The sequence below is a fragment of the Aquarana catesbeiana genome, linkage group LG04, assembly GCF_042186555.1.
Source record: "Aquarana catesbeiana isolate 2022-GZ linkage group LG04, ASM4218655v1, whole genome shotgun sequence".
NCBI lineage: Eukaryota > Metazoa > Chordata > Amphibia > Anura > Ranidae > Aquarana > Aquarana catesbeiana.
The window spans coordinates 552,589,392-552,614,198 of NC_133327.1; the positions used below are offsets into that span (position 1 = coordinate 552,589,392).

The 24,807-nt window shown below is 43.1% G+C and overlaps 1 protein-coding gene across 8 annotated transcripts in view; it reads right to left on the minus strand.

Moving 5' to 3' along the window:
* Nucleotides 1-24,807, minus strand: part of RIN2 (Ras and Rab interactor 2) — a 286,963-nt gene that overhangs the window by 71,197 nt on the left and 190,959 nt on the right. For all 8 annotated transcript variants that reach the window (XM_073627961.1, XM_073627960.1, XM_073627963.1 and 5 more), the window contains 2 exons: nucleotides 17,021-17,132; nucleotides 3,722-3,794 (listed from right to left, as the gene is read on the minus strand). In XM_073627961.1, the coding sequence (XP_073484062.1) occupies nucleotides 3,722-3,794; nucleotides 17,021-17,132 (185 nt within the window). The remainder of the gene's footprint in view (nucleotides 1-3,721; nucleotides 3,795-17,020; nucleotides 17,133-24,807) is intronic.

The window sequence follows — 24,807 nt, forward strand, 5'->3', positions numbered from 1 at the left end:
GGCAACGCACTGACACCTTTGCTGCCATTGTGCAATGTGCTGGGTGTTCAGTGTGCTCCTGTGCCTTTAAGGAGGGTTGGGCTCCCTCCAGTCATCTGCCCTTCATCTATCCATTGGAATACATGTGCTCCCACTGTGGAGACTCTTCAAAGTTAGAGTTAGGGTCTGCAGGATACAGGGTGCCTTGCCGTGGCCTGCAGCTTATGCATGTATTTGCAAATGTGTGCAGCTAAACCCCTGTTTTTAACGCATACTGTTAGGCAGGTTAATTCAGTTGGTCGCAGGCTGGTTGGTAAGTTGAGCTTGGAAATTATCTGGTTCTATTTTATTCAATAAGGGTTCTTATTTTTAGGCCTCTTTCACATTGGGGGGGGGGGGGGGGGGGGGAGGAGAGATTCACCACCTTTCAGACCTCAGCTGACACCCGCTTTGCAGACATTTAGGAGGTAGTACTGTTTTATCCTGCACACCTGTTTTTTGATGTCCAGGGGACATTTTTTCTATCCCAAAAAGGATTTATGTTGAACAACCAAGCCACAACTTCCATAGCTACATTTGGCCAAATGGGCCTCACTGGGCATGTTTGACTGGGGGTGCCACCCGTCAGAATGATGCCAAGGTCTCGGTGATATGCTTCCACATCTCAACCTTCTTGTCACTTGGGTCTTACTTTATTTAATGTCTTTAGCCTTTTTTTTTGCGCTTTGTGAGTATGTTTTTGGCTTGTTTGTTTTCAAATAAACTATTAGGTAATGCACTAATCCTTTGCACCCCCTTATTGTGATTTTGTTGCCAGTGAGCCAATGAGGAGAGAGAGGGGGCGGTGCTGAGACGTGGCACTGTGTGTTAATGGACACACAGAGCCGCAGCTTGCGAACAAGCCTGCTTGGGTGCCAACATTGCAAGCTGCTTGCTCTGGGGGGCACTCGGCAGGAGGGAGGGGCCAAGAGCGCCAGCGGGGGACCCAAGAGGAGGACCGAGGCAGCACTGTGCAAAACCACTGCACAGAGCAGGTGAGTATGACAGGTTTGTTATTTATTTTAAAAGAAAGCCTTTAGAATCACTTTAAGCTTTGACAATAAATCCTAGAAGCTGATTGGTTACTATGCACATCAGTTTTTGTAAATCTTCACCATATTTTTTTTTCTAATCTAAAATGATCTAAAATTAATTTTAACCAGTTGAAGCGGCAACTACCAATACAATAGCAACTTCTAACATCACACAGACCTATATAATACAAAATGTGTCAAGGATATCACAGAATAGATACAGAAGCTTGGTGGTCTTAACCCAGCTATAGCTTTTGGTCAAGGCCCATCTTTCAAAAGCCGGTACAGCACATATTTGGTTCTTTCATAAGCATTTGGAACATAGTGCTACTGATCCTGAGGAGCAAGGACAGTCCCTTTTCTCACAGAATGTTCCCTAAAAGAATGTTCTCATGTTTTTGTTTTGTTTTTTTCCCATTTCCACCATCCATTTGCCTATAATTTGCTTATGATGCCTGTCTTGAAACTGTACTTGTCACCAATAGTCAATAAAGAGAAATTTTGATGGACTAACCAAGTATCCACTCACTATTTATTTGGAACTAGAGTTAGCATTTTATGACTTGTTTAGGGCTCCAAAATGTTTCTTTGCAAGGTAGTGGTTTAAGACCACCCAATACTTTTGTATTAGGCCTTGGGGTTTAGTGATTCAAGTGGAACACCTTAAAGCCTAAGTGCAGCCAAAATAACAAAAAAAAACAAACAAAAAAAAAAAACCAGAATGATTAGCACAAGGGACATAAGGTGTGCCCCCTATACTGATGCCTCTTCTTTTAAGTCCAATGCCTCCCTCCACTGCAATCTTCCCGGAGAGGCAGGAGTTAATAGAACTAAAACTGTCACAGGCTCGCTTCTATGAATTAAACAGGATCTATGAATGTATCATGACTCTGCAGTAGTGTTCATGTCTGTTTGCTAACCTTTCTGTTGTGTTCAGCTGAATGGAGCAGCTGATCAAAAAGGGCAGGCATTGTTAGGCAGTCTTAATGAGAGACTGTGGCAGTCTTAGTTAAATTAGCTCCTGCCGCACCAGAAGATTGCAGCAGCAGTGGTGGGGTGGGGGAGCATGGAGAGATTTCACATAAAAGAAGGGCCATCAGCACTGAATGTAAGTTATATCCCTGGTGCTGATTTTTCTGGTTTATTCAGTTTTTTTATTTTGTCCGCACTTAGGCTTAAAGGCCTCATGCACACGGGTGCATTGGGGCATACAATGTAAAATTCTGGCTTTTTTTCCATGTCCCGGAAGTCCAGGTACTGTGTACAGCCACCCATAGACATGAGTGGCTGTGTGCGGCTGTATGAGATTATAAGCTGTAGCCACATAAACCTCTCTATTGCACATGGACATACACCCACATGCAGCATCACACAGTCATTCATGTCTATCAGTGGCTGCATACAGCTCATCGGCTCCTGAGCATGGAAAAAAAAGCCAGAAGTTTACATTGTACACTGCCCCTGCGCAAGAACTCTAATTGAGAATAATGGCATTTGACTCGTCCCACTAAACCTCCACAGATAACCCAACAGAGAGCAGATCTGAAAGTCCCATTTTTAAAAATATTTTCAAAAGATTTAAAGTGGTTCTAAAGGCAGAAGGTTTTTTATCTTAAGGCATTCTATGCCTTAAGATAAAAAAAAACATTCTGTGTGCAGCAGCCCCCTAATACTTACCTGAGTCCATCTCGATCCAGCGATGCTGCACAAGAGACTTGGCTGTCCGAGACCCTCCTTCCTCATTGGCCGAGACAGCCAATGAGGAAGGAGAAAAACCCGAAAACCAAGGGTTTTGACTTATCGCTCTCCACATTGCCCTGTATTTTATCTTCGTGATCACATTTTTATCTTTGTATGCTGTTTTTTAGAAATAAACTACCACTTTTTTTGATCTGCACCATGTGGAAGCATTTTCTTTTTCCACATATTATCCTGCTGAGCGTGGCTCTGGAGTTCTGTTGATCTCACTATCTAGATCCAGTTTGACGTTCCTGGGATTGGAGGTCCATTTGGAGGTTTTCCATCTCTTCCCTGGTTTCCATCCCGGAGGTCCTGGACCCCTTTGGAGTTCCATACATCAGCCACTTGTGGCACCATGCCTGTATGATTCCATGTCGCTGACATTGGAGTCCACCAGTTCCGGTGAGGGCACATGCAATTCTCTTTATTGTTGATGATGCAATATCCTTGATGCTTTCTACACCGGACAGTGTTCAACATATTGATTTCTTCACTACTCTGTGTTGGATGATCAGGCTTATGTTGGACTATACTTTATATATTTTTTCACTGGTTTGATTCACATTTTTCAGTGCTTATAAGTTTTTGGTTTTTAACCTAACCATACAGTTTTTTTTTTTATATACATTGGACATTTTGTATATTATATATATGATTTGTTTCAGAATTAGTATTTTTCATCACTCACATCACGATATTTGTGTTTACTGGTGAGTGCTACATTATTTATTATCCGTATTCAGCAAGTATAAAACCTTTTGCCAGATGCCATCACACCACATCCTACTATGACTAGAGACTAGAATAGAAATACCACTTTTGAATACCGACCCATTAAATAAAACATAACTAGTGATGTGTCAGAATACAATAATATATATATTCTTCCAACCTGCGTTGCCATTACTATACAAAAACATCCATCTTACCTGCTAATGCAGTAAAACGCAACAAGCCTGAAGAGATCTGCAAAGCTGATTCCCGAGCCTTCCAAGGAAAAAGCTGGAGAGACAAAAGATAATAGTCACTATGTAAGACCACAAACTCGATGAGGTTAAATTTGATCCTGGTGTTTTTCTGCAGAGGGTAAGCAGTAATGTTTTGCAACTATCAAACAAAGCAGTGTTCTCCTAATTGAAAACAACTGTGGCGGCTGCACTTCTTTGCCAAGACAGCAATTCACAGAAATATACGGAGCCTGGAAGTTGGGTCCTTTTCCTCATTCCAGGAACATGTTCTCATCCACAAAAAATGGGTCAAAACAGATCTGAGTTGCACAATGCAAAAGTAACAAAACAAAACGCCCTCACATGATCCTCTGCACAGTTTGTTGTCATTCACTGAAATATTAGTAGTAGTTTTCTCTGCATGGTTTAGCATCAGCAACAATTATAGATGTTTTTCTTTTGAATGGCACTTTCCAGCACGGGTTGCGCACCCACTGCATGAATTAACTACTCGTTTTTGTCTAGGGGTGAGGAAAGTGGAGATTTACTTACCTAACTTGCCATTCACTTGTCAATCCTCCAAGCACAAGACCCCGAACCCCGCCATCCCCTGCCCCCGCATGCTAGTGGTCTTGTGAATGGACTGTTCCTGACGTCATCTCTCCAATAGAGCGGCACTGGATGTAAGGATGGCAGGAACAGTGCACTGCTGGACGTGGAAAGTGCCGTTTTCCGGAGGATCGGTGAATCAGGTAAGTTTTCCTTGAACCCCTGGACAAAACAAGCAGTTAATCCATGCAGTGCAGGCACAGCCCCACTGCATGGGGAAATAAACATTTTGCCTGGAGTTCTTCTTTAACTCAAAATCATCTATTGAAAGCACATAGAGTTGCGCATGTGCAGCTCAGCATGCATTCCCGCCACGCTCCAGCTGTGCCAGAATGACTGAGGATGGTGTCATTCCCCAACTGGCCATCAAGAGGCTGAAAACCTGGCATCTGGGAGTAGCTCAGAAGAAGGCCAGGCCAATTATAATTTGATGCAAATACCAATATGTCTTAAGCATATTATCACTGTGAGCACAATGTGTGCATTTTTCTCTTAATGCCCCGTAAACATGAGCGTATTGTTTTATGTCACCGTGTTCTTGATGGTCGAAAGTTCAGCAAACTTTTGTGTGACCGTGTGTATGCAAGCCAAGCTTGAGCAGAATTCTGGCGGAAAAACCATCCAAGATTTTTCCGACGGAATTCCGCTCAAGCTTGGCTTGCATACACACGGTCACACAAAAGTTTGCTGGACTTTCGACCATCAAGAACGCGTTGATGTACAACAATACGACGACCCAAGAAAATGAAGTTCAATGCTTTCGAGCATGCGTTGGAATTTTGCGCTTCGGAATTGGTACAGACGATCAAAATTTCCGATCGAAACTTTTTCCGACCCAAAAATTGAGAACCTGCTCAATCTTTTGCTGGCGGGAATTCAGCCAGCAAAAGTCCAATGGAGCATACACACGGTCGCATTTTCCGATCTGGACGAATTTCCGATCGTTTGTATGCGGCATTAGCCTGTTTAGAACCTTCAAATAAACATAGAATTTATAATCCACAGTTTAGAATTAGATTCATTCATCATTCTCCAGCCTGCACTAAAATACAAATAACAGCTAGAAAAAAAACTTGAGGGCTACTGTTTACACTTGTCTTCTTGAATGCTCTCTATGAAGCCATGTGAAGATTATAGTAGTGGGTGAGAAGTGTTGTGTGTAAATATAAAGTCTTCGAAACTCCAGCCAGTTGAAGTGCAATGATCACTTATTAGTACATGACATAAAACACAGCCACCAAGTTTTTATGGCACTGGAGCTCTCCCTTCTTCAGGGTTTTGGTTACGTTGGTCATGGACACTGAAGTCAATAAGATCATTGTGTTCCTGAATGCCTGCTATGCTTGCATGGTTGAAGGGACTTACTCTAAGGACTCTCCCCCGTCAATCTGCTACAGAACTACTCACCACCAACAAGTGCTACATCCCACATACACTACAAAGCTCTGTGAAAGCAAGTAAATATAATTTTCCATATGATTGTGAACACAGCAAGGCACATCCTGACTTTAGTATGATATTGTATGGTTATGTGTTCGATTCATTTTTTCCTGAACATGGCTCATAAATAGCTGCCTTTACTGACACCTTTACAATCAGGGACAGATACAAGGTTCTAAAAAAGAAAGACAACAATAAATCATCCTATTAACATTTTGCATTATGCAAAAGACAACAGTCACTACAGCTACGCTTCTTCTCTACTCCCCCCCCCCCAATTATCTTCAAGCCTGGCAGGCTTTGCCTATTGTACAGGTGAAAAAGTTTAAAGTGATTGAAAAAAAGTCTTGTTTTTCTCCTCTAAAAATAACAAACATGTTATACTTACCTGCTCTGTGTAGTAACTTTGCACAGGGCAGCCCAGATCCTCCTCTTCTCGGGTCCCTCTTCTGTTCTCCTGGCCCCTCCCTCCTATCGAGTGACCCCACAGCAAGCAGCTTGCTAAGGGGGCACCAGAGCCGAGTCACAGCTCCCTGTGTCCATTTAGGCATGGAGCCCCGGTTCAGCCCTGCCCCCTCTCTCTCCTGATTGGCTAACTGACTTTGACTGACAGCAGCAGGAGCCAATGGCACCACTGTTGTGTCTCATCCAATCAGGAGGAGAGTTCCGGATGGCCGAGGCACTCGTGGACATCGGTGGATAGAGATGGGGCTCAGGTAAGTATCAGGGGGGCTGACGGGGGATGCTACATACAGAAGGCTTTTTATCGTAATACATAGAATGCATTAAGATAAAAAACCTTCTGGCTTTACAACCACTTTAATGACTTACAAACTGTATTGGTGAGACGAAATACAGCCAAACTGGTTATGATAAAAAAAAAAAAAGCAAAATACATATCATCAGTGAATTGCTAAAAGCAGAAAACATTCTTTTTTTCAATGAATTAGGCCGGCCATAGATGGATAGAAATTCAGCTGGTGCAGCAGGAACCATGCATGGTCAGTCAGGTGGTACTGAAGTCTATCAATGGATCAACTTCAGTGCAACCAGCCTGTCAGTTTTTTTTTCTTTTGATCACTGCCAACTGGTAGTTGTGACGGCTGGGAAACCTCCTCATAATTCAGTAGCGCTGCAGGAGGGGTTCCCCCATTAACACTGTGTTGATGGAGGAATTGAGCAAGTTTTTTTCCTTCGACCTATGGTTGAAGGACGTAACATTGTATAATGTATGGCCTGCTTTATAGTATTTTCACGTATTTATTATGAACATTTTATGAGACACACAGTTGCAGTATGCCCCGCTTTTTTGTACAGCACTTCAGAACCCGCTAACACACTTAATTATACAACAATGCCTATTTTAGACATTCATTGGGACAGAGTCAAAAAGAAAATGCAATTTCAGCCTGGGCAAGGGATGAAAGAGGGCTATCACTGAGAATCTGAGAATGAGACGTCCTGAGCCCACTGTCTCCACAGTAGAATACAGTTCTGTCAAAGATCCTCAGCTACTAGACAGGAAACCACCAAATCACCCTTCATGTGAAATCCACAAATATCCCTACAGTGATAGTCCTAGAAAACCCAAAACATTACTTTGTTTTCATAGAAGAGCTTTTATGTATATAGTAGGTTACAATTCCCATATGCACACTGTACTTCGGATCTATCAGATTGTGATAACTTGCTATGTAGCTAAGGGCGTACCTCCTGGAATATGGCTGATTTAGGATGAGGACAGGCCGACCACAATGACCTTCAATGGCACTGCTTACAAGAACAAAGAAGAAATGAAAAAACATATGCATTCACTTCTGAATACTGTTATATTTCTTCCTTTAACTCAGTTTACATAAAATAAAGGTTTACACCTTACAGCAGACTAAAAAAAGCAAAAAATTATTATTTTATAGTTATCATTACAGGTTTTGCTTATTAACACATTGTATACATGGAAGAAACAAGTGAATGGATTATTTGAGCAAAAAAATAACAGCAATGTGGCCATTCCACCCTGAGCAAAGGTGTACCTGTTCTTGGAAAGCAATCAAAACACCAGCGGATTGAGTGGTTGTCAGTGGGGCAGGTTAACTCTTAACCACTTCAGCTCCAGGAGATTTACCCGCCTTCCTGACCAGGCCATTTTTTGCGATACGGCACCGAGTTACTTTAACTGACAATTGCGCGGTTGTGCGACGCTGTACCCAAATAAAATGTGTTTTCTTATTTTCCCACAAATAGAGCGTTCTTTTGGTGGTATTTGACCACCTCTGTGATTTTTATTTGTTGTGCTATATACAAAAAAAGACCGACGATTTTGAAAAAAAAAAAAAACTTATGCCGCGTATACACGGGGCGGACTTTTCGACCGGACTGGTCCCACGGACTTTCGATGGACTTTTGAATGAACAGACTTGCCTACACACGATCACACCAAAGTCCGAAGGATTCGACCGTGATGACGTACAACCGGACTAAAATAAGGAAGTTGATAGCCAGTAGCCAATAGCTGCCCTAGCGTGGGTTTTCATCCGTCGGATTAGCATACAGATAAGCGGATTTTTTGACCGGACTCGAGTCCGTCGGAAAGATTTGAAACATGTTCCAAATCTAAAGTCCATCAGATTTTTGACGGAAAAAGTCAGCTGCAGGTCCAATGGAGCCCACACACGGGCAGATTGTCCGCCGGATTCAGTCCGTCGGACCAGTCCGGTCGAAAAGTCCGCCCGTGTGTACACGGCATTACTTTCTGCTATAAAACACATCCAATAAAATGCTTTTAACAAATCTAACTTCTTCAAAAAATGAGGCCAATATGTATTCTCCTACGTTTTTGGTTAAAGAAAAAATCCCAATAAGCGTATATTGATTGGTTTGCGCAAAAGTTATTGCATCTACAAACTATAGGATATATTTATGGAATTTCTTTTTTTCTTTACTAGTAATTGTGGCGATCAGCGACTTATAGCAGGACTGCGACATTGCAGCGGACAAATCGGACACTAAGTGACACTTTTTTGGGAATCAGTGACACCAATACAGTGATCAGTGCTAAAAATATGCACTGTCACTGTACTAATGACACTGGCTGAGAAGGGGTTAACATCAGGGACAATCAAAGGGTTAAATGTGTGCCTAAAATGTGCTTACTAACTGTGGGGGAGGGGCTTGTATTATGGGAAGGCAGGGATCCGTGTTCCTGCTTTGCAGAAACACATCATCACTACCTTCCCTACTGACAGAACGCCGTTCAACTTCTTTCCCGAGCGATCGGTGGCTCCCGGCTGACATCGAGTCCGCTGAACCCGCTGATTGGAACCTGTTGTGTCCACTCACAGCGTGAGCGCGTGTCCCAGACCCAGAAGTGTCAGATCACACACTAGGTACGTGATCTGGCACAGAGCGGCCACCCTGCGTGGGGTGGCTGCTAAGCGGTTAATACACAAACAGCAGCCCCCACCATTCGCAGCACCCACTATTGCTATTCTGACCTTTATTAAATGTCTGTAACAATTTCCGCCACGCACAGACAGGAATGTAACAGCGTTTTAAGCCATAATAGCCCTTCACAAAGGAAATATAGTATTCTTGAAGAAGAACAGAAAGATGAAGAAAATATTTACAGAAACGATATTACAAACAGACATACTGTCAGGGCCTGGACTTGAACCTGGGCCCTTCACTGTGTCTGGCAATGACTCTTCTTGCTGAGCTACCCTAGAAGCTGGACAGCACTTCTCTGATCCATTGGACCACCCTACCTTGTGTCTTCACTTCTGCTGAACCTGTTTGTTCCTCCCATGAACATCCTGATTTAAGCCATGTCTCTGCACTTCCTGTTTGGCAGATTATTGTGCTCTCTTCAGCCAGTATCTCGCTCTCGTCTTCCCTGCACCTCAGGTGGGCCTGCGTCATTCGCCAGGGTGACTGCCTGTGTACCCATCCTGCTGGTTTGTGGTATTTGCGCTACTGGTATAGCAACTGGTCTGCGAGCCTGACCTCTGATCATGACATATACGCAACAGTAAAATAAAGTAAAAAAATAAATAAAACACAATCAAAGTTTGCCTGGTCATTGGTTCTGTGCAGTCTAATTTGCTTGCAGAGTAAAGTTACTCTGATATAGTAAAGTCACTGGGCCATCAGAAACAGGACTCTCTCAGTATTCTTTAGTTTTAAAGTCAAATGAGAGCCCCAGATTTTTGTTGACCTTTGAGAGGGTGTCACAGAGCCAAATCCCCACCCAATCAAAGAGTAAAGGGGGCATTGAAGTATTTTTTTGTGCACAGCAGACACATCCTAAATGCCAGCTTTTAAAACATATCTTCATCTTCATATGACAGGGTTTTACAATCCAACAACCAACATAGTATTGCACAGAATGAAACTACAATTCAAGAGAGACCAAATATGATATAGATATTATGTATGTCTCTCTCCAGGTGTGTAATGTGCCCCAACAGCCTTCCAAACCTTGTAGTATAGGCGTGTTTTGTGTCTACCTGATTGGTATCTTTTACATTCAAGTAATCACTTTTTATGAATGTGACTCTATCACAGCTGGAAATATGGAATATTAATAGTGTTTGGACATGGCAGTTAAAGAGACCTGAGACCTGGTCATTTCAAAACAAGGCCTAATTGGGAGTTGAAGACCATGCTAATAGAGGTTTACAATATACCTGCTTTGCTGTTTTTTGTAAAATGTGCTTCAAGCTGTTCTGTGGCTGTGTCACCTTCTCTGGCTGATTCAAAATCATTTAAAATTTAGGCACTGTATCCAAACAGATATATACAGTGCTGTAAAAAATATTTGCCCCTTCCTGAATTTTTTTGCATTCTTTCTCACACTTAAATGATTCAGATCATCAAAAAAAATTTAATATTACACAAAGATAACCTGAGTAAATCCAAGATGCAGTTTTTAAATTATTATTTCATTTATTAAGAGAAAAAAGCTGTTCAAACCTGCCTGGCCCTATGTGAAAAAGTAATTGCCCCCTCCCATGCTGAATCATGAATGAACTGTGATTAACCACAATTTTTTATAAAGACGAGTTAAATTTCACTTGCCACACCCAGGCCTGATTACTGCCAGACCTGTTGAATCAAGAAATCACAAAAATAGAAGCTGTCTGACAAAGTGAAGCACACTAACAGATCACAAAAAGCCACACATCATGCCACAATCTAAAAAAAATCAAGAACAGATTAAAAACAACGTAATGTACATGTATTGGTCTAGGAAGGGTTTCAAAGCCATTTCCAAGGCTTTGGAACTCCAGTGAACCACGGGGAAAGCCATTATCCACAAATGGAGATAATTTGGAACAGTGGTGAATCTTCCCAGGAGTGGCCGGCCTACAAAAATTACTCCAAGAGCATGACGACAACTCATCCAGGAGGACATAAGAGAACCCAGAACAACATCTAAAAGAACTGCAGGCCTCACTTGACTCAGGTAAGATCAGTGTTCGTGATTCAACAATAAGAAAGAGACTGGGCAAAAATGGCATCCATGGGAGAGTTCCAAGGCAAAAGCCACTGCTGACCAAAAAGAGCACAAAGGCTCATCTCACATTTACCAAAAAACATCTTGATAACCCCCAAGACTTTTAGGCAAATATTCTGTAGACTGATGAGACAAAAATGTAACTTTTTGGAAGGTGTTTGTCCTGTTACATCTGGCATAAAAGGAGTACAGCATTTCATAACAAAAACATTGTACCATCAGTCAGACATGGTAGTAATAGCGTGATGGTCTGGGGCGGTTTTGCAGCTTCAGGACCTGGACGACTTACCATAATTGATGGAACCATAAATTCTGAGCTCTACCAGAAAATCCTAAAGGAGAATGTCTGGCCAAGCTCAAGTGCACTTGGGTTATGCAGCAAGACAATAATCCGAAACACAACAGCAAGTCCACCTCCAAATGGTTGAAACAAAGCAAAATTTAGGTTTTGGAGTGGCCTAGTCAAAGCCCAGACTTAAATCCAATTAAGGATGCTGTATCATGACCTTACACAGGCTGTTCATGCTGGAAAACCCTCCAATGTGGCTGAATTAAAACAATTCTGCAAAGAAGAATGGGCCAAAATTGCTTCACAGCAATGTGAAAGACTCATTGCCAGTTATCGCAAACGCTTGATTGCAGTTGTTGCCGCCAAGGGTGGCACAACCAGTTATTATGTTTAGGGGGCAATTCCTTTTTCACATAAAGCCAGGCAGGTTTGGACAGCTTTTTTGCTTTAATAAATAAAACCATTTTAAAAAAAAGGCATTTTGTATTTACCGTATCTGGGGTATCTTTGTGTAATAATAAACTTTGCTTGCTGATCTGAGTCATTAAAGTTTTTATTAGTGACAAATATGAAAAAAAAAAAAAAAAAAATAGAGAGGGGGGGCAAACACTTTTTCATTGTATATATGTGTGTGTGTATATATATATATATTTTATTTCAGGTACTTATATAGCGCCGTCAATTTACGCAGCGCTTTTACATATACATTGTACATTCACATCAGTCCCTACCCTCAAGGAGCTTACAATCTATGGTCCCTAACTCACATTCATACATACTAGGGACAATTTAGACAGGATCCAATTAACCTACCAGCATGTCTTTGGAGTGTGGGAGGAAACCCACGCAGGCACAGGGAGAACATGCAAACTCCAGGCAGGTAGTGTCGTGGTTGGGATTCGAACCAGCGACCCTTCTTACTGCTAGGCGAAAGTGCTATCCACTGCACCACTGTGCCGCCCAACACACACACACACACACACACACACACACACACACACACACACACACACACACACACACACACTTGTAAATAATTTATTATATCTGTTCATGTGACAACTCTGAAGAAATTACACTTTACTACAATGTAAAGTAGTGAGTGTACAGCTTGTATAACAGTGTAAATTTGCTGTCCCCTCAAAATAACTCAACACACAGCCATTAATGTCTAAACCACAGGCAACAAAACCGAGTACACCCCTAAGTGAAAATGTCCAAATTGGGCCCAATTAGCCATTTTCCCTCCCGGGTATCATGTGACTCATTATTGTTACAAGGTCTCAGGAGTGAATGGGGAGCAATGTTAAATTTGGTGTTATCACTCTCACTCTCTCATACTGGTCACTGGAAGTTCAACATGGCACCTCATGGCAAAGAACTCTCTGAGGATCTGAAAAAAAGAATTGTTACTCTACATAAAGATGGCCTAGGCTATAAGAAGATTGCCAAGACCCTGAAACTGAACTGCAGCATGATGGCCAAGACTATACAGCAGTTTAACAGGACAGGTTCCACTCAGAACAGGCCTCGCCATGGTTGACCAAAGAAGTTGAGTGCATGTGCTTAACGTCATATCCAGAGGTTGTCTTTGGAAAATAGACGTATGAGTGCTGCCAGTATTGCTGCAGAGGTTGAAGGGGTGGGGGGGGGGTCAGCCTGTCAATGCTTAGACCATACGTCGCACACTGCATTAAATTGGTCTGCATGGCTGTCGTCCCAGAAGGAAGCCTCTTCTAAAGATGATGCACAAGAAAGTCCGCAGTTTGCTGAAGACAAGCAGACCAAGGACATGGATTACTAAAACCATGTGCTGTGGTCTGATGAGACCAAGATAAACTTATTTGGTTCAGATGGTGTATATATGGTGTATGTGTATATATATATATATATATATATATATAAAATATGATTTATTGTGTATCGCTTTGTGATTTTTTTTCTGTATCCCTTTGGAAAGAATACCTTTGCCTCTTGTCCTAGAGACATAATGAAATGTGAGTGGAAGCACTGGACAATTTACCCTCACATCCTGTTCTGATGACAAATATATATTTTTTAATTTCCCGTCACTCTTTGGAAAGATTCTAACATTTCCTTATTTCAAAACAAGATGTTTTGGGTACGGATACAATTAAAAAAACGTACCCTCAATCATGCAGGTGAAGACAACAGCCAATAAACAACAGCTCTTTATATAAATAAAGTCATTTAAGTTCATTGGTCCTTTAATAATGAAGTAGTGAACTACAGCTCTCGTGAATGTCCTCATTAAATCATTTTGCTTTCAACTGTTAGGTCTTGGGTTAATCAAATTAATAGACAAGTGCCCTCAAATGAACTTGCATAGTGCTGCCAAACAGGTTCTTGCAGGAGCACAGAAGACGCTCCATCACCTCCACACAATGCAGAGATTGGTTTAGTTGGCAGAAACAAGCTTACATCCATGGATTCACAATGAACAAATGAAGTTACAGAAGCATGAAATACGGGTATTATTTTGTACTGTGATTAGCCTCATTTTTGTCACAACCGATTTTGGGCTTTATACAAGCATATGAGATAATTACAATTGCAACAAGTTATTGGGATGCATGCTAGCAGTTACATCCACATCTACCTATTCCTACCTACGACCTACGTCTACCTATTCCTACCTACGACCTAAGTCTAACTATTCCTAACTACGACCTACGTCTACCTATTCCTACCTACGACCTAAGTCTAACTATTCCTAACTACGACCTAAGTCTACCTATTCCTACCTACGACCTACGTCTAACTATTCCTAACTACGACCTAAGTCTAACTATTCCTAACTACGACCTACGTCTAACTATTCCTAACTACGACCTAAGTCTACCTATTCCTAACTACGACCTACGTCTAACTATTCCTAACTACGACCTAAGTCTACCTATTCCTAACTACGACCTACGTCTACCTATTCCTACCTACGACCTACGTCTAACTATTCCTAACTACGACCTAAGTCTACCTATTCAAATCTGCACTCTGGGAAGGCAGGGAAAGCTTTCTAAATTATCCAGTCAGTAGTAAGCCACATAGGGGCCAGCCAATAGTATTTGGGGCCATTCACAGACACAAGCTTATTACCCAATGTGGCCAAAATAGTGAATCAGATGATGTGTGAGTATGTTATAGTATATCCTAAACATTTACCCCCATTTGCTAATTATTTATTACAGGTACGGATATAGCGCTGACAACTTATGTAGCGCTTTACATGTATATTGTATATTCAAATCAGTCCCTGCCCTCAAGGAGCTTAAAATCTAAGGTCCCTAACTCACACGCATACACATACTAGGGCCAATTTAGACAGGAGCCAATTAGGCTACCAGCATGCTCTTGGAGTGTGGGAGGAAACCTACAAAGGCACAGGGAGAACATGCAAACTGCAGGTAGGTAATGCCAATGCTTAAAATGCAAGTACACCCTAAAACTGACATCCCTGCATCTACAGACACCCACAATCTAACACTAACCTACCTAGCCATGTAAAGAAGAAATCAGTATACATACCTTTTTTGAAACCAATCCGATCTCCAGTGGCGGAAGCTTTGCAGAGGACACAGCCGAAAACAGCTGTGAAATGAATGGGGAGTGACGTCACCCATAGAGTTATTATGGAGCTTCCATTGTCAGATGTGTCCTCTGCACCCGCCTCCACAGCGAAGCCACAGTTGACAGCTCAGAGTGGGATAGGCTGCAGAAAAGGTATGTATATAGATTTCTTCTTTACAGGGCTAGTTAGGTTAGTGTTAGATTATGGATGTCTGAAGATGCAAGGATTTTAGTTTTAGGGTGGACTTTAAAGTGGTTGTAAACCCTTTTGTCTTACTTTATCTATAGGTAAGCCTAGAAGGCTTACCTATAGGTAAGAAGGCTAAGAAGGCTAGAAGGCTTACCTATAGGTAGTGGAAATAATCGCATAAATGTGCGCCGTTTAGGAGATATTTCACTTGTAGTGTGCCGATGTTGTCATCGGCACATGGGCTGTGAAGAAACGGACCACCGTGCCGTTTCTTCCCCCAGCGTGTGCCGTGACTGACGGCTCCCGCGCATGCGCAGGAGTGACGTCACGCGACTCCGGCCAGTCATAGAACCGGAGTCCGTGGCCCTGGAAAGAAGAGGGGCGAAGATGGACACGGCCTGCACAGGGGACCGCGTGGGCTTCATTTGCAGGTAAGTGTCATATAATGGGCTAGTATGAGATGCATACTAGCCCATTATGCTTTTAATTTGCAGGCCTTGCAGGGAGCAAAAGAGGAAGTAAAACCCATCGGGGCTTACTTCCTCTTTAAAGATTTAAACCAATGACCCTAGTGCTGCCAGGCGAAAGTGCTTACCACTGTGCCCATGTTTATTACTCCCCCCCCCCCCCTTTTTTTTAGAAAATTGTGAATAATTTTTTTAAGGGGGGGGGGAATTAGGCAACACTGATGTCCTCCCACCCGAAGCCTCCTGGGACATCTACAACATGCATCCCAGGGGGCTTCGGTGTTATCTTAACATTATGCGCATGCACAGTGGTGCATCATCAGGGGCCCGATGTTAGGACCTAGAAGAGACAGGTGGCTCCCTATGCAGAGAATACAGCAATGCCAGACTGGCGGCTCCCTATGCAGAGAATACAGCAATGCCAGACTTGACATGTGGTGGCCTTTTGGAAGCTTACAGAAAGATAATGTTGGATCAAGTAGACATGTGAGTACGTGATTTGAAGATAACACAGAAAACCAGGTAAGAGGGGAAAAAAAATAATATGGGGGTGAATTTCCTTTTTATGTCAAAACTATTTTTTTTTCTCTTAGACAGCTGTGATCTCAACAGGTGTGATCCATTGCAAGACTTCCCAGAGTTTCAGCTTCAGTAGCAGTTCAAATGATTGAATTATCCCTCATTTGGAGCCGTGATTTACACTGATGAGATGCAGGAAATGCACAAGATTTGCTGCATTTCCCTGCATTGCACTGCATAGCAATCGCACAGCATCCATGTTAAATTAGATTAATAACACCCCAAAACAGATTGCAATCAATACCCATGCAATGTAATTCAGGTGCGAAAAAAAAAGGGTCCTGGCACCATTTTCGTGCGGATGAGATGCGTTTTCAGCCATAAAAAATGAATGTCTCAAATCGCACAGACGTCGCATGTGATGTGCACAGGAATGCAGTGTGATTCCTGTGCGAATTGTGTGCGGTGTCCCTCATCCCACAAGTGTGAACCCAGGCTCAATGGTCACTAGGACAAATCGGGAGGGCGAATCTCCCCAGTGAGGATACAGACAGCAATTAAAACATGACAGGGCTGCTAAAAAAAAAAAAAAAAGCTTGGGCTTTGGATACACTTTACAACAAAGGGATATAAGACTAATAAATAGTAATATTTGATGACTTACTGTAGGAGCTTTCTTTTATCACAAATTCCTTGAAGCAGCATCCAAACTCATCTGGCACTCGAAGGGATATGACTTTTTTCTGAAGCTTTGAAGACTTCCGCACCAAAAAAGTCTGTGAACAGGAAAATGTAAGAGGGCAAATGAAAATACTATCTGGGAATATTGTTTTATACAACAGACTCTAATGTAATTGCATATTTTATTAAACAAATTGTGGAGACTCAAAATAAACACGTTCACGACACATTAGGCTACATGGACAGAGGCAGCTTGGTGTTCTATCTAGGGCACCCGGGAGGCACATGCCTAGGGTCCAGCCTTGCTGAAATACACAGTGCCTTCACACTTTACTTGCTTTTAGGGCTAGGTGCACTTTCCAAGTACTCAACCCCCTAGCAGACCAAGCATAGAAAACATGGACACTGGTAGACAGTTATACAATCTGTTACAGATAGGGTTGCACCGATACCACTTTTTTAAGAGTTCACTGATGAGGCGTGGACCATGTCAGCAGTTTTTTATTTTTATTTTATTTTTTACAATTTATTACTTTTTTTTACAATGCTTTCTTTTTGGGGGGAGGGGGGAGTGGACGGTGTCAGTGTTTTTTTTATTTGCTTTTTTTTTTTTACAATTTAACCTTTTTTTTTTTTTTTTTTTTTACAATTCTTTTTTATTAGCCCTGTTGGGGGGCTTTGGTGAGATATCAGGGGTCTAAACGGACCCCTGACATCTCCCCTTTGAGACAGAGAAAGGGACTGTGGACAAAGATTCTCCAGTCCCTTTCTCTGCAGCCTCAGCTGCACTGAAGATGAATGGACAGGAGACAGAGGCTCCTGTCTATTCATAAACTGAAGCATTGTAAACAGTTTACTCTGTTCAGTTATGAATGGACAGTCAGTGATCACTGACTCTGTGCATTTAGAAAAGGAAGGAGCCGGTATATGACATATCTGGACTGGAGGAGCACAGAGGGGGACACGGAGGGAGAGCACGGAGGGGGAGCACGGAGGGGGAGCACGGAGGGGGAGCACGGAGGGGGACACGGAGGGGGAGCACAGAGGGGACCAGAGGAGCACGGAGGAGGACATGGAGGGGGAGCACAGAGGGGGAGCGGAGGAGCATGGAGGAGGACATGGAAGGGGGGTACGGAGGGGGAGCATGGAAGGGGAACACAGAGGAGGAACACAGAGGGGGAACACAGGAGCACAGAGGAGGACACGGAGGGGGAGCACAGAGGGGACCAGAGGAGCACGGAGAAGGACACGGAGGGGGAGCACAGAGGGAGACCGGAGGAGGACATGGAAGGGGAGCACAGAGGGGGACCGGAGGAGCACGGAGAAGGACACGGAGGGAGAGCACAGAGGGGACCAGAGAAGCACAGAGGAGGACAGGGATCACAGAGGGGTACCGGAGGAGCACGGAGGAGGACACGGAGGGGGAGCACAGAGGGGACCAGAGGAGCACGGAGGAGGACACGGAAGGGGAGCACAGAGGGGGACCGGAGGAGCACGGAGGAGCACACAGAGGGGGAGCACAGAAGGGACCAGTGGAGCACGGAGGAGGACATGGAAGGGGAGCACAGAGGGGGACCGGAGAAGCACGGGGGGGGGGGGGGAGCACAAAGGGGACCAGAGGAGCATGGAGAAGGACACGGAGGGGGAGCACAGAAGGGACCAGAGGAGCACGGAGGAGGACATGGAAGGGGAGCACAGAGGGGGACCGGAGGAGCATGGGGAGGGGGAGCACAGAGGGGACCAGAGGAGCACAGAGAAGGACACGGAGGGGGAGCACAGAGGGGGACCGGAAGAGAACGGAGGAGGACCAGAGCAGACTTGGGGATCCGGCGGAGTACCTGGAGGAGGACCTGAGGAGCGCAGGAGGACACAGGGGACGAACGGTAGGGGCAGTTACAGGCACCGATCTCCCTGTATACCTTTTAATAAAGAAGCTGAAAGCCGCGGGAGGGAGAGGAGGAGAAGCAGTCAGCTGCTTTATTAAAAGGTATACAGGGAGATTGTTGTCTGTAACTGCCCCCACCGATCATCCGTGAGCTGCCCAGCCCCCCCTGCTACGCTGAGGATGCAGGTATCGGGTCAAGTTTTAGAGCATTTGCACAAGTGCTTGTGCAAATGCTTGGTATCAGTATCGGTGCAACCCTAGTTACAGATAAGAGTATATTATGAATTCACTTACTTACAATACATTTCCTAATACTACAGAATAGAGTTCTTCTTATTAATCACCAAGCAGCCGAACACACAATGTCAAACATGTATCTTCCAGCTCGACTTCATTATCCAGCCATCTGATCTCTAAAGGCACAGTCACACTACAGTGCCTTGAAAAAGTATTCATACCTCTTGAAATTTTCCGCATTTTGTCATGTTAAAACCAAAAACGTAAATGTATTTTATTGGGATTTTATGTGAAGTGGCACATAATTGTGAAGTGAAAGGAAAATGATCAATGATTTGGGGCCTCTTGGCTGCTTCTCTGATTAATGCTCTCCTTGCCTGGGCTGTCAGTTTAGGTGGATGGCCATGTCTTGGTAGGTTTGCAGTTGTTCCATACTCTTTCCATTTTCGTGATGATTGATTGAACAGTGCTCTGTGAGATGTTCAAAGCTCGGGATATTTTTTTTATAACTGAACCTGCTTTAAACTTCTCCACAACTTTATCCCTGACCAGTCTGGTGTGTTCCTTGGCCTTCATGATGCTGTTTGTTCACTAAGGTTCTCTAACAAATGTCTGAGGGCTTCACAGAACAGCGGTATTCATACCGAGATTAAATTACACACAGGTGGACTCTATTTACTAAATAGGTGACTTCTGAAGGCAATTGGTTCCACTAGATTTTAGTTAGGGGTATCAACATAAAGGGAGCTGAATACAAATGCAGGCCGCACTTTTCACATATTTATTTGTAAAAAAAAAAATTAAAAACCCTTTATCATTTTCCTTCCACTTCACAATTATGTGGTACTTTGTGCCCAATAGAATATATTTACCTTTTTAGTTGTAACATGACAAAATGTGGAAAATTTCAAGGGGTATGAATACTTTTTCAAGGCACTGTATGTGTGTTTATGCAACATGTTATTGTATGTCAAAACTCACTGCGTTAATGCAGCCCATTTATTTTAAATGGGATACCAGAGCACCATTACTTACTGAAAAAATTAAAAAATCGCACCCCACTTTTTTTTATAATGAACCACAATGTACATATTGTTCACACCTGTGTGCTGTGGTTTGCTAAATGGCACAAGTTATAAGGTACGCTGGCAAGGTGCGTTTGGGTGCCATTCTAAATAGGTCAATGCAGTTCATTGTATACTACACTGCGATAATACACATTTTTGGACTTAAAGCTGGAAACACACCACTGAAACCAAAGCAAACACAGCACAAAACATGTCATTGAGCCAAAAAAAAAAAAAAAAAAATCAGAAAAAAAAAAAAGATTTATCTGGCAAATGTTAATGTTCTGAGGCATAGTGTACATTATCCGGTGATGGGACAACATTTTCCATACAGTCACACATGTGAATAGGAAGGCCGGAGAAATAGCAGTCAGCCTCCGGTATGAAAGATAAGAGTACACACACTGTGCTGGGACTCGTTCCTAAAGGGGCACTACACTTTAAAAAAAATAAATCTCTAATTAACTATGTACTCAGAACTTTAAAAAAGTACCTTCTATTGCTCTCAGCCTCCTCCCAATCTCCAAATTCCTTTTCTTCCTTTTTTTTTTTTTGCTGCTGTGATCTGACTTCCTATTAGTTGGTGGTTGTATTCGTTCACCATGGTGCCATTGTATGTAGGAACAAAGCCACCCCCCTGGCTCACTGCCGACATGGACGAGGGATTGTGGACTATGGGGATGTGTACTGCGACTATGAATGGCTACTTCCAAACAAATAGAAGTGTTTTTTGTTTTCAATAAACTTTGTGCTAAGTGTACAAAACGTACAATTCATGCACTGCCATGTAGGGCAGCGTGATGCACTGCGTTGCCTTACATTACAGTGTGACTTGGCATGGTGCTCTGCGATAAAATGTAGCATGTCTGCATTTTACTGCAGGGCAGCTCTAGGCTGCGTTGCAGTGTGAATGGGACACACGGGAAACAATTGTTTCTCGTGTGTCCCTGTGCTTTTCAGTGGCTAGAGGGGCGCTTTTAACCCCCCGCTAGCAGCCAAAGAAGGGGTTAAAAGTGCTTCCGAATCGCTTTTCACGCAGGACGTTTTGGGAACGTATACAGCGCTCCCAAACCGCCCCAAAAATGTTGCTTGCAGGACTTTTCCTAACGTCCGGCAAGCGCACCGCCCCAGTGTGAAAAGTCACATTGAAATGAATGGGAGGCAGTTTTCAGGCCTTATTTAGAGGCTATTTCTAGCGCTAAAACGCCTGAAAACTGCCTCAGTGTGAAAGTAGCATAATTGAATGATATTTGTTTAGCAGAACACATAGGGGTTGATTTACTAAAACTGGAGAGTGCAAAACCTGGTGCAGCTCTGCATGATAGCCAATCAGCTTCTAACTTCAGCTTGTTCAATTGACGGCTTGCCGACCAGCCGCCATCGTTATACGGCGGCAGGTTGGCCCTCCTGCACAAATCGCCATAGCTGTATGGCGGCTTGTGCAGGCGCACGCTCGCTTCATACCATGGGAGCGTGCCCGTGGGTTGGGCGGACTCGATGTCCACCGACGAGCTGCGATCGCAGTATACAGAGGCAGAATGGGGATCTACCTTTGTAAACAAGGCAGATCCCCATTATGACAGGAGACATGACAGATCTACTGTTCCCAGTGATCGGGGACAGTGAACACATTTAACCCCTTGATCGCACCCTAGTGTTAACCCCTTCCCTGCCAGTGTCATTTTTACATTTATCAATGCATTTTTATAGCACTAATCAACGTAATAATGTTGCTGGTCCCCAAAAAGTTTGTCCGCCGTAATGTCGCAGTCCCGCTAAAAATCGCAGATTGCCGCCATTACTAGTAAAAACAATAAAAAATAAATAAAAGTCCCTAAATCTATCCCATAGTTTGCAGACGCGATAAGTTTTGCGCAAACCAATCAATATACGCCTATTGCGATTTTTTTTACCAAAAATATATAGAAGCATATATATTGGCCTAAACTGATGAATAAATTAGTTTTTTGTATTTTTTTTTTTGGATATGTATTATAGCAAAAAGTTAAAAAAAAAAATTTTTTTCAAAATCTGTCGCTCTTTGTTCGTTTATAGCGCAAAAAATAAAAACCGAAGAGGTGATCAAATACCACCAAAAGAAAGCTCTATTTGTGGGAAAAAAAGGTCATCAATTTTGTTTGGGTACAGCGCCGCACAACCGCGCAATTGTCAGTTAAAGCGACGCAGTGCCTATTTCCAATAGGAACACTTCTAAAGGGATTCAGGCCCAGCAGCTTTCCTCATTAGTGCTCTGCAGCTGCCACATCTGATTGATAATTATGAAACCACTCCCATTAGACACACCCTGCCCAGAGGCACAGACAAACACTTGGATTTCTTCAGAATAACAAAAGGTAGGAATCTGCAACAAAGGTTGTTATAATCCGTGTAATGTGCATAGATCACCGGGGGGGGGTTCTCAACAAAAGTGGAGTAACGCTTTAAACTTTGACAAAAAAAAAACTGAAAGCCGATTGGTTTCTATGCAGAGCTGAACCAGATTTTGCACTCAGTTTTAGTAAATCAACTTCACGATGTTAATAAGCACTTGTTTGCATTTGTTGTTCAAGTCCTAAGGAATGTGTGCTTTCCCTAGATTCTAGGGTGGAGATTTCCTTGAGAGAAGAAATGAATGGCAAGGTTCCAGTCCAATTCATAGCCCTCCAAGAGCACACAGCGCCAAGCTCTATGTTATCCTGTGAAGCTCAGCATATTTCCAGCCTGCACAATCTAGTAGCTCAGAAGTTCGATCAAAGTTTGGAAATATAATCACTGAGCAGTTCTAAGAAAGCACATTTTCATGCAAAGAGGAGCAACACCAAAAATAATTTAGCCGTGGACCTTTCTCTAGGAACACTTGCACTTGTGTTATATAAAAATAGCATAACCATCTGATGTTTGCCTTCCAATAGCTGCAGCTGTTGAGGGCCAGGAATGTCACACTGAGGATCCAGAGGGAACTATAATTTTACATAATGGACTATTGTTTCAGACTGTTAACATTTGCAAGCAACAGGTGCTAGGCAGTACAAAACTATTCTGTATCTGACTGTATGTGTGACTTTCATGTGCTACGATCTCTGTAAGAATATATAAAAATGAACGGTTGGGTAAAGTTCCTAATATAGAAAAAGGAATCCAGTCATTTAACTAGAAGGGTATGTCAACCCTAACATTGTATTTGTCTTCGTCTGGACCTTTTGGTCAATAAGTGCCATTGTTGTCAGTGGGAGGAATAGTGTTCCATTGGTTTATATCAGTAGGAGAAATTATGCCCCAGTGTTGGTGTCAACGGAAGGAATGGCGCCTCATCATTGGTGTCAGTGGGAGGAATAGTCCTTCATATCAAAAGGGAGGAAAAGTGCCCCAAGGGCAGGCAAAGGGCCACATCTGGCCCACGGGACGCAGTTTGAAGACCACTGCACTATATGAAATTGCATTTGCTCTAACCAATTTTGGGTCCGAACCTAGAAGTAAGCCATTAGTCTTGGCCCAATGAGCTGCAGGTGGGGAATTCCCTGCCTTACAGCTAGTGTTACAGAAGGGTGGGGATGCTCATGACATCACTGACCTAATATGGTTGCATGGTCTTATTAAAGTGGTACCACTTTTACCTACAGGTAAGCCTATAATAAGCCTTACCTGTAAGGTACTGGAAATATTGCCTAAACCTGCACGCTTTATGAGATATTTACCATATACGCTTGCGCCAACGTCATCGTCGCATGCGCACTGAAGAAAGGGTACGATGGTGCCATTTCTAAGGGGCCTGTGCCGTGACTGGCGGCTCCCTGCGTGGGAGTGACGTCACACGACTCTGGCCAGTTAGAGAGCCGGAGTTTGCCCCGGAAAGGAAGAGGGGTGAAGATGGATGAGGCCACCATCGGGGACATCGCGGGCTTCATTTGCAGGTAAGTGGCACATAATGGGCTAGTATGCGATGCATACTAGCCCATTATGCTTTTACTTTGCAGGGAGCAAAAGAGTAAGTAAAACCCACCAGGGTTTACTTCCTCTTCAAGTCAATGGTGCCATAGTATCCACATTTCTTTGTAATGTTAGAGGGACACGGGAGTCGCACACATTAAGGTAATATTGTCACCTACAGGGGGATTTTATCATGAATACGAAAAAAAAAAATAAAATCACATTTTCTTTATCGTTCATTCAGGAACACAGGATTCAGACAATTGAAACATCCAAAAAGCAGTCCAACTGAGGGGTGGGCAATACAGCAAAAAAAAAAAACAAGACAAAAACAAAACAGCAACAGGCCTATAATAAACAAAGGAAAATTGTGGACTGCCGGCAGCTCAAAGAGTTGCTTATAGCGGTAGTAAACCCCACTTGGTCATTTTTACCTGCAGGTAAGGCTATAATAAGGCTTACCTGTAGGTAAAATGAATATCTCCTAAACGTGCGCCATTTAGGAGATATTCACCCTGGATGCACATGAGTGACATCATCACAGCTCCGGGCAAATCACATAGTCGGAGCACATGAACATGGAAGACCGGGGCAAAATGTCAGCCCTCTCAGCTGTAAAAGCACAATGCTGGAGGGCTTTGTTCCAAGGTGAGT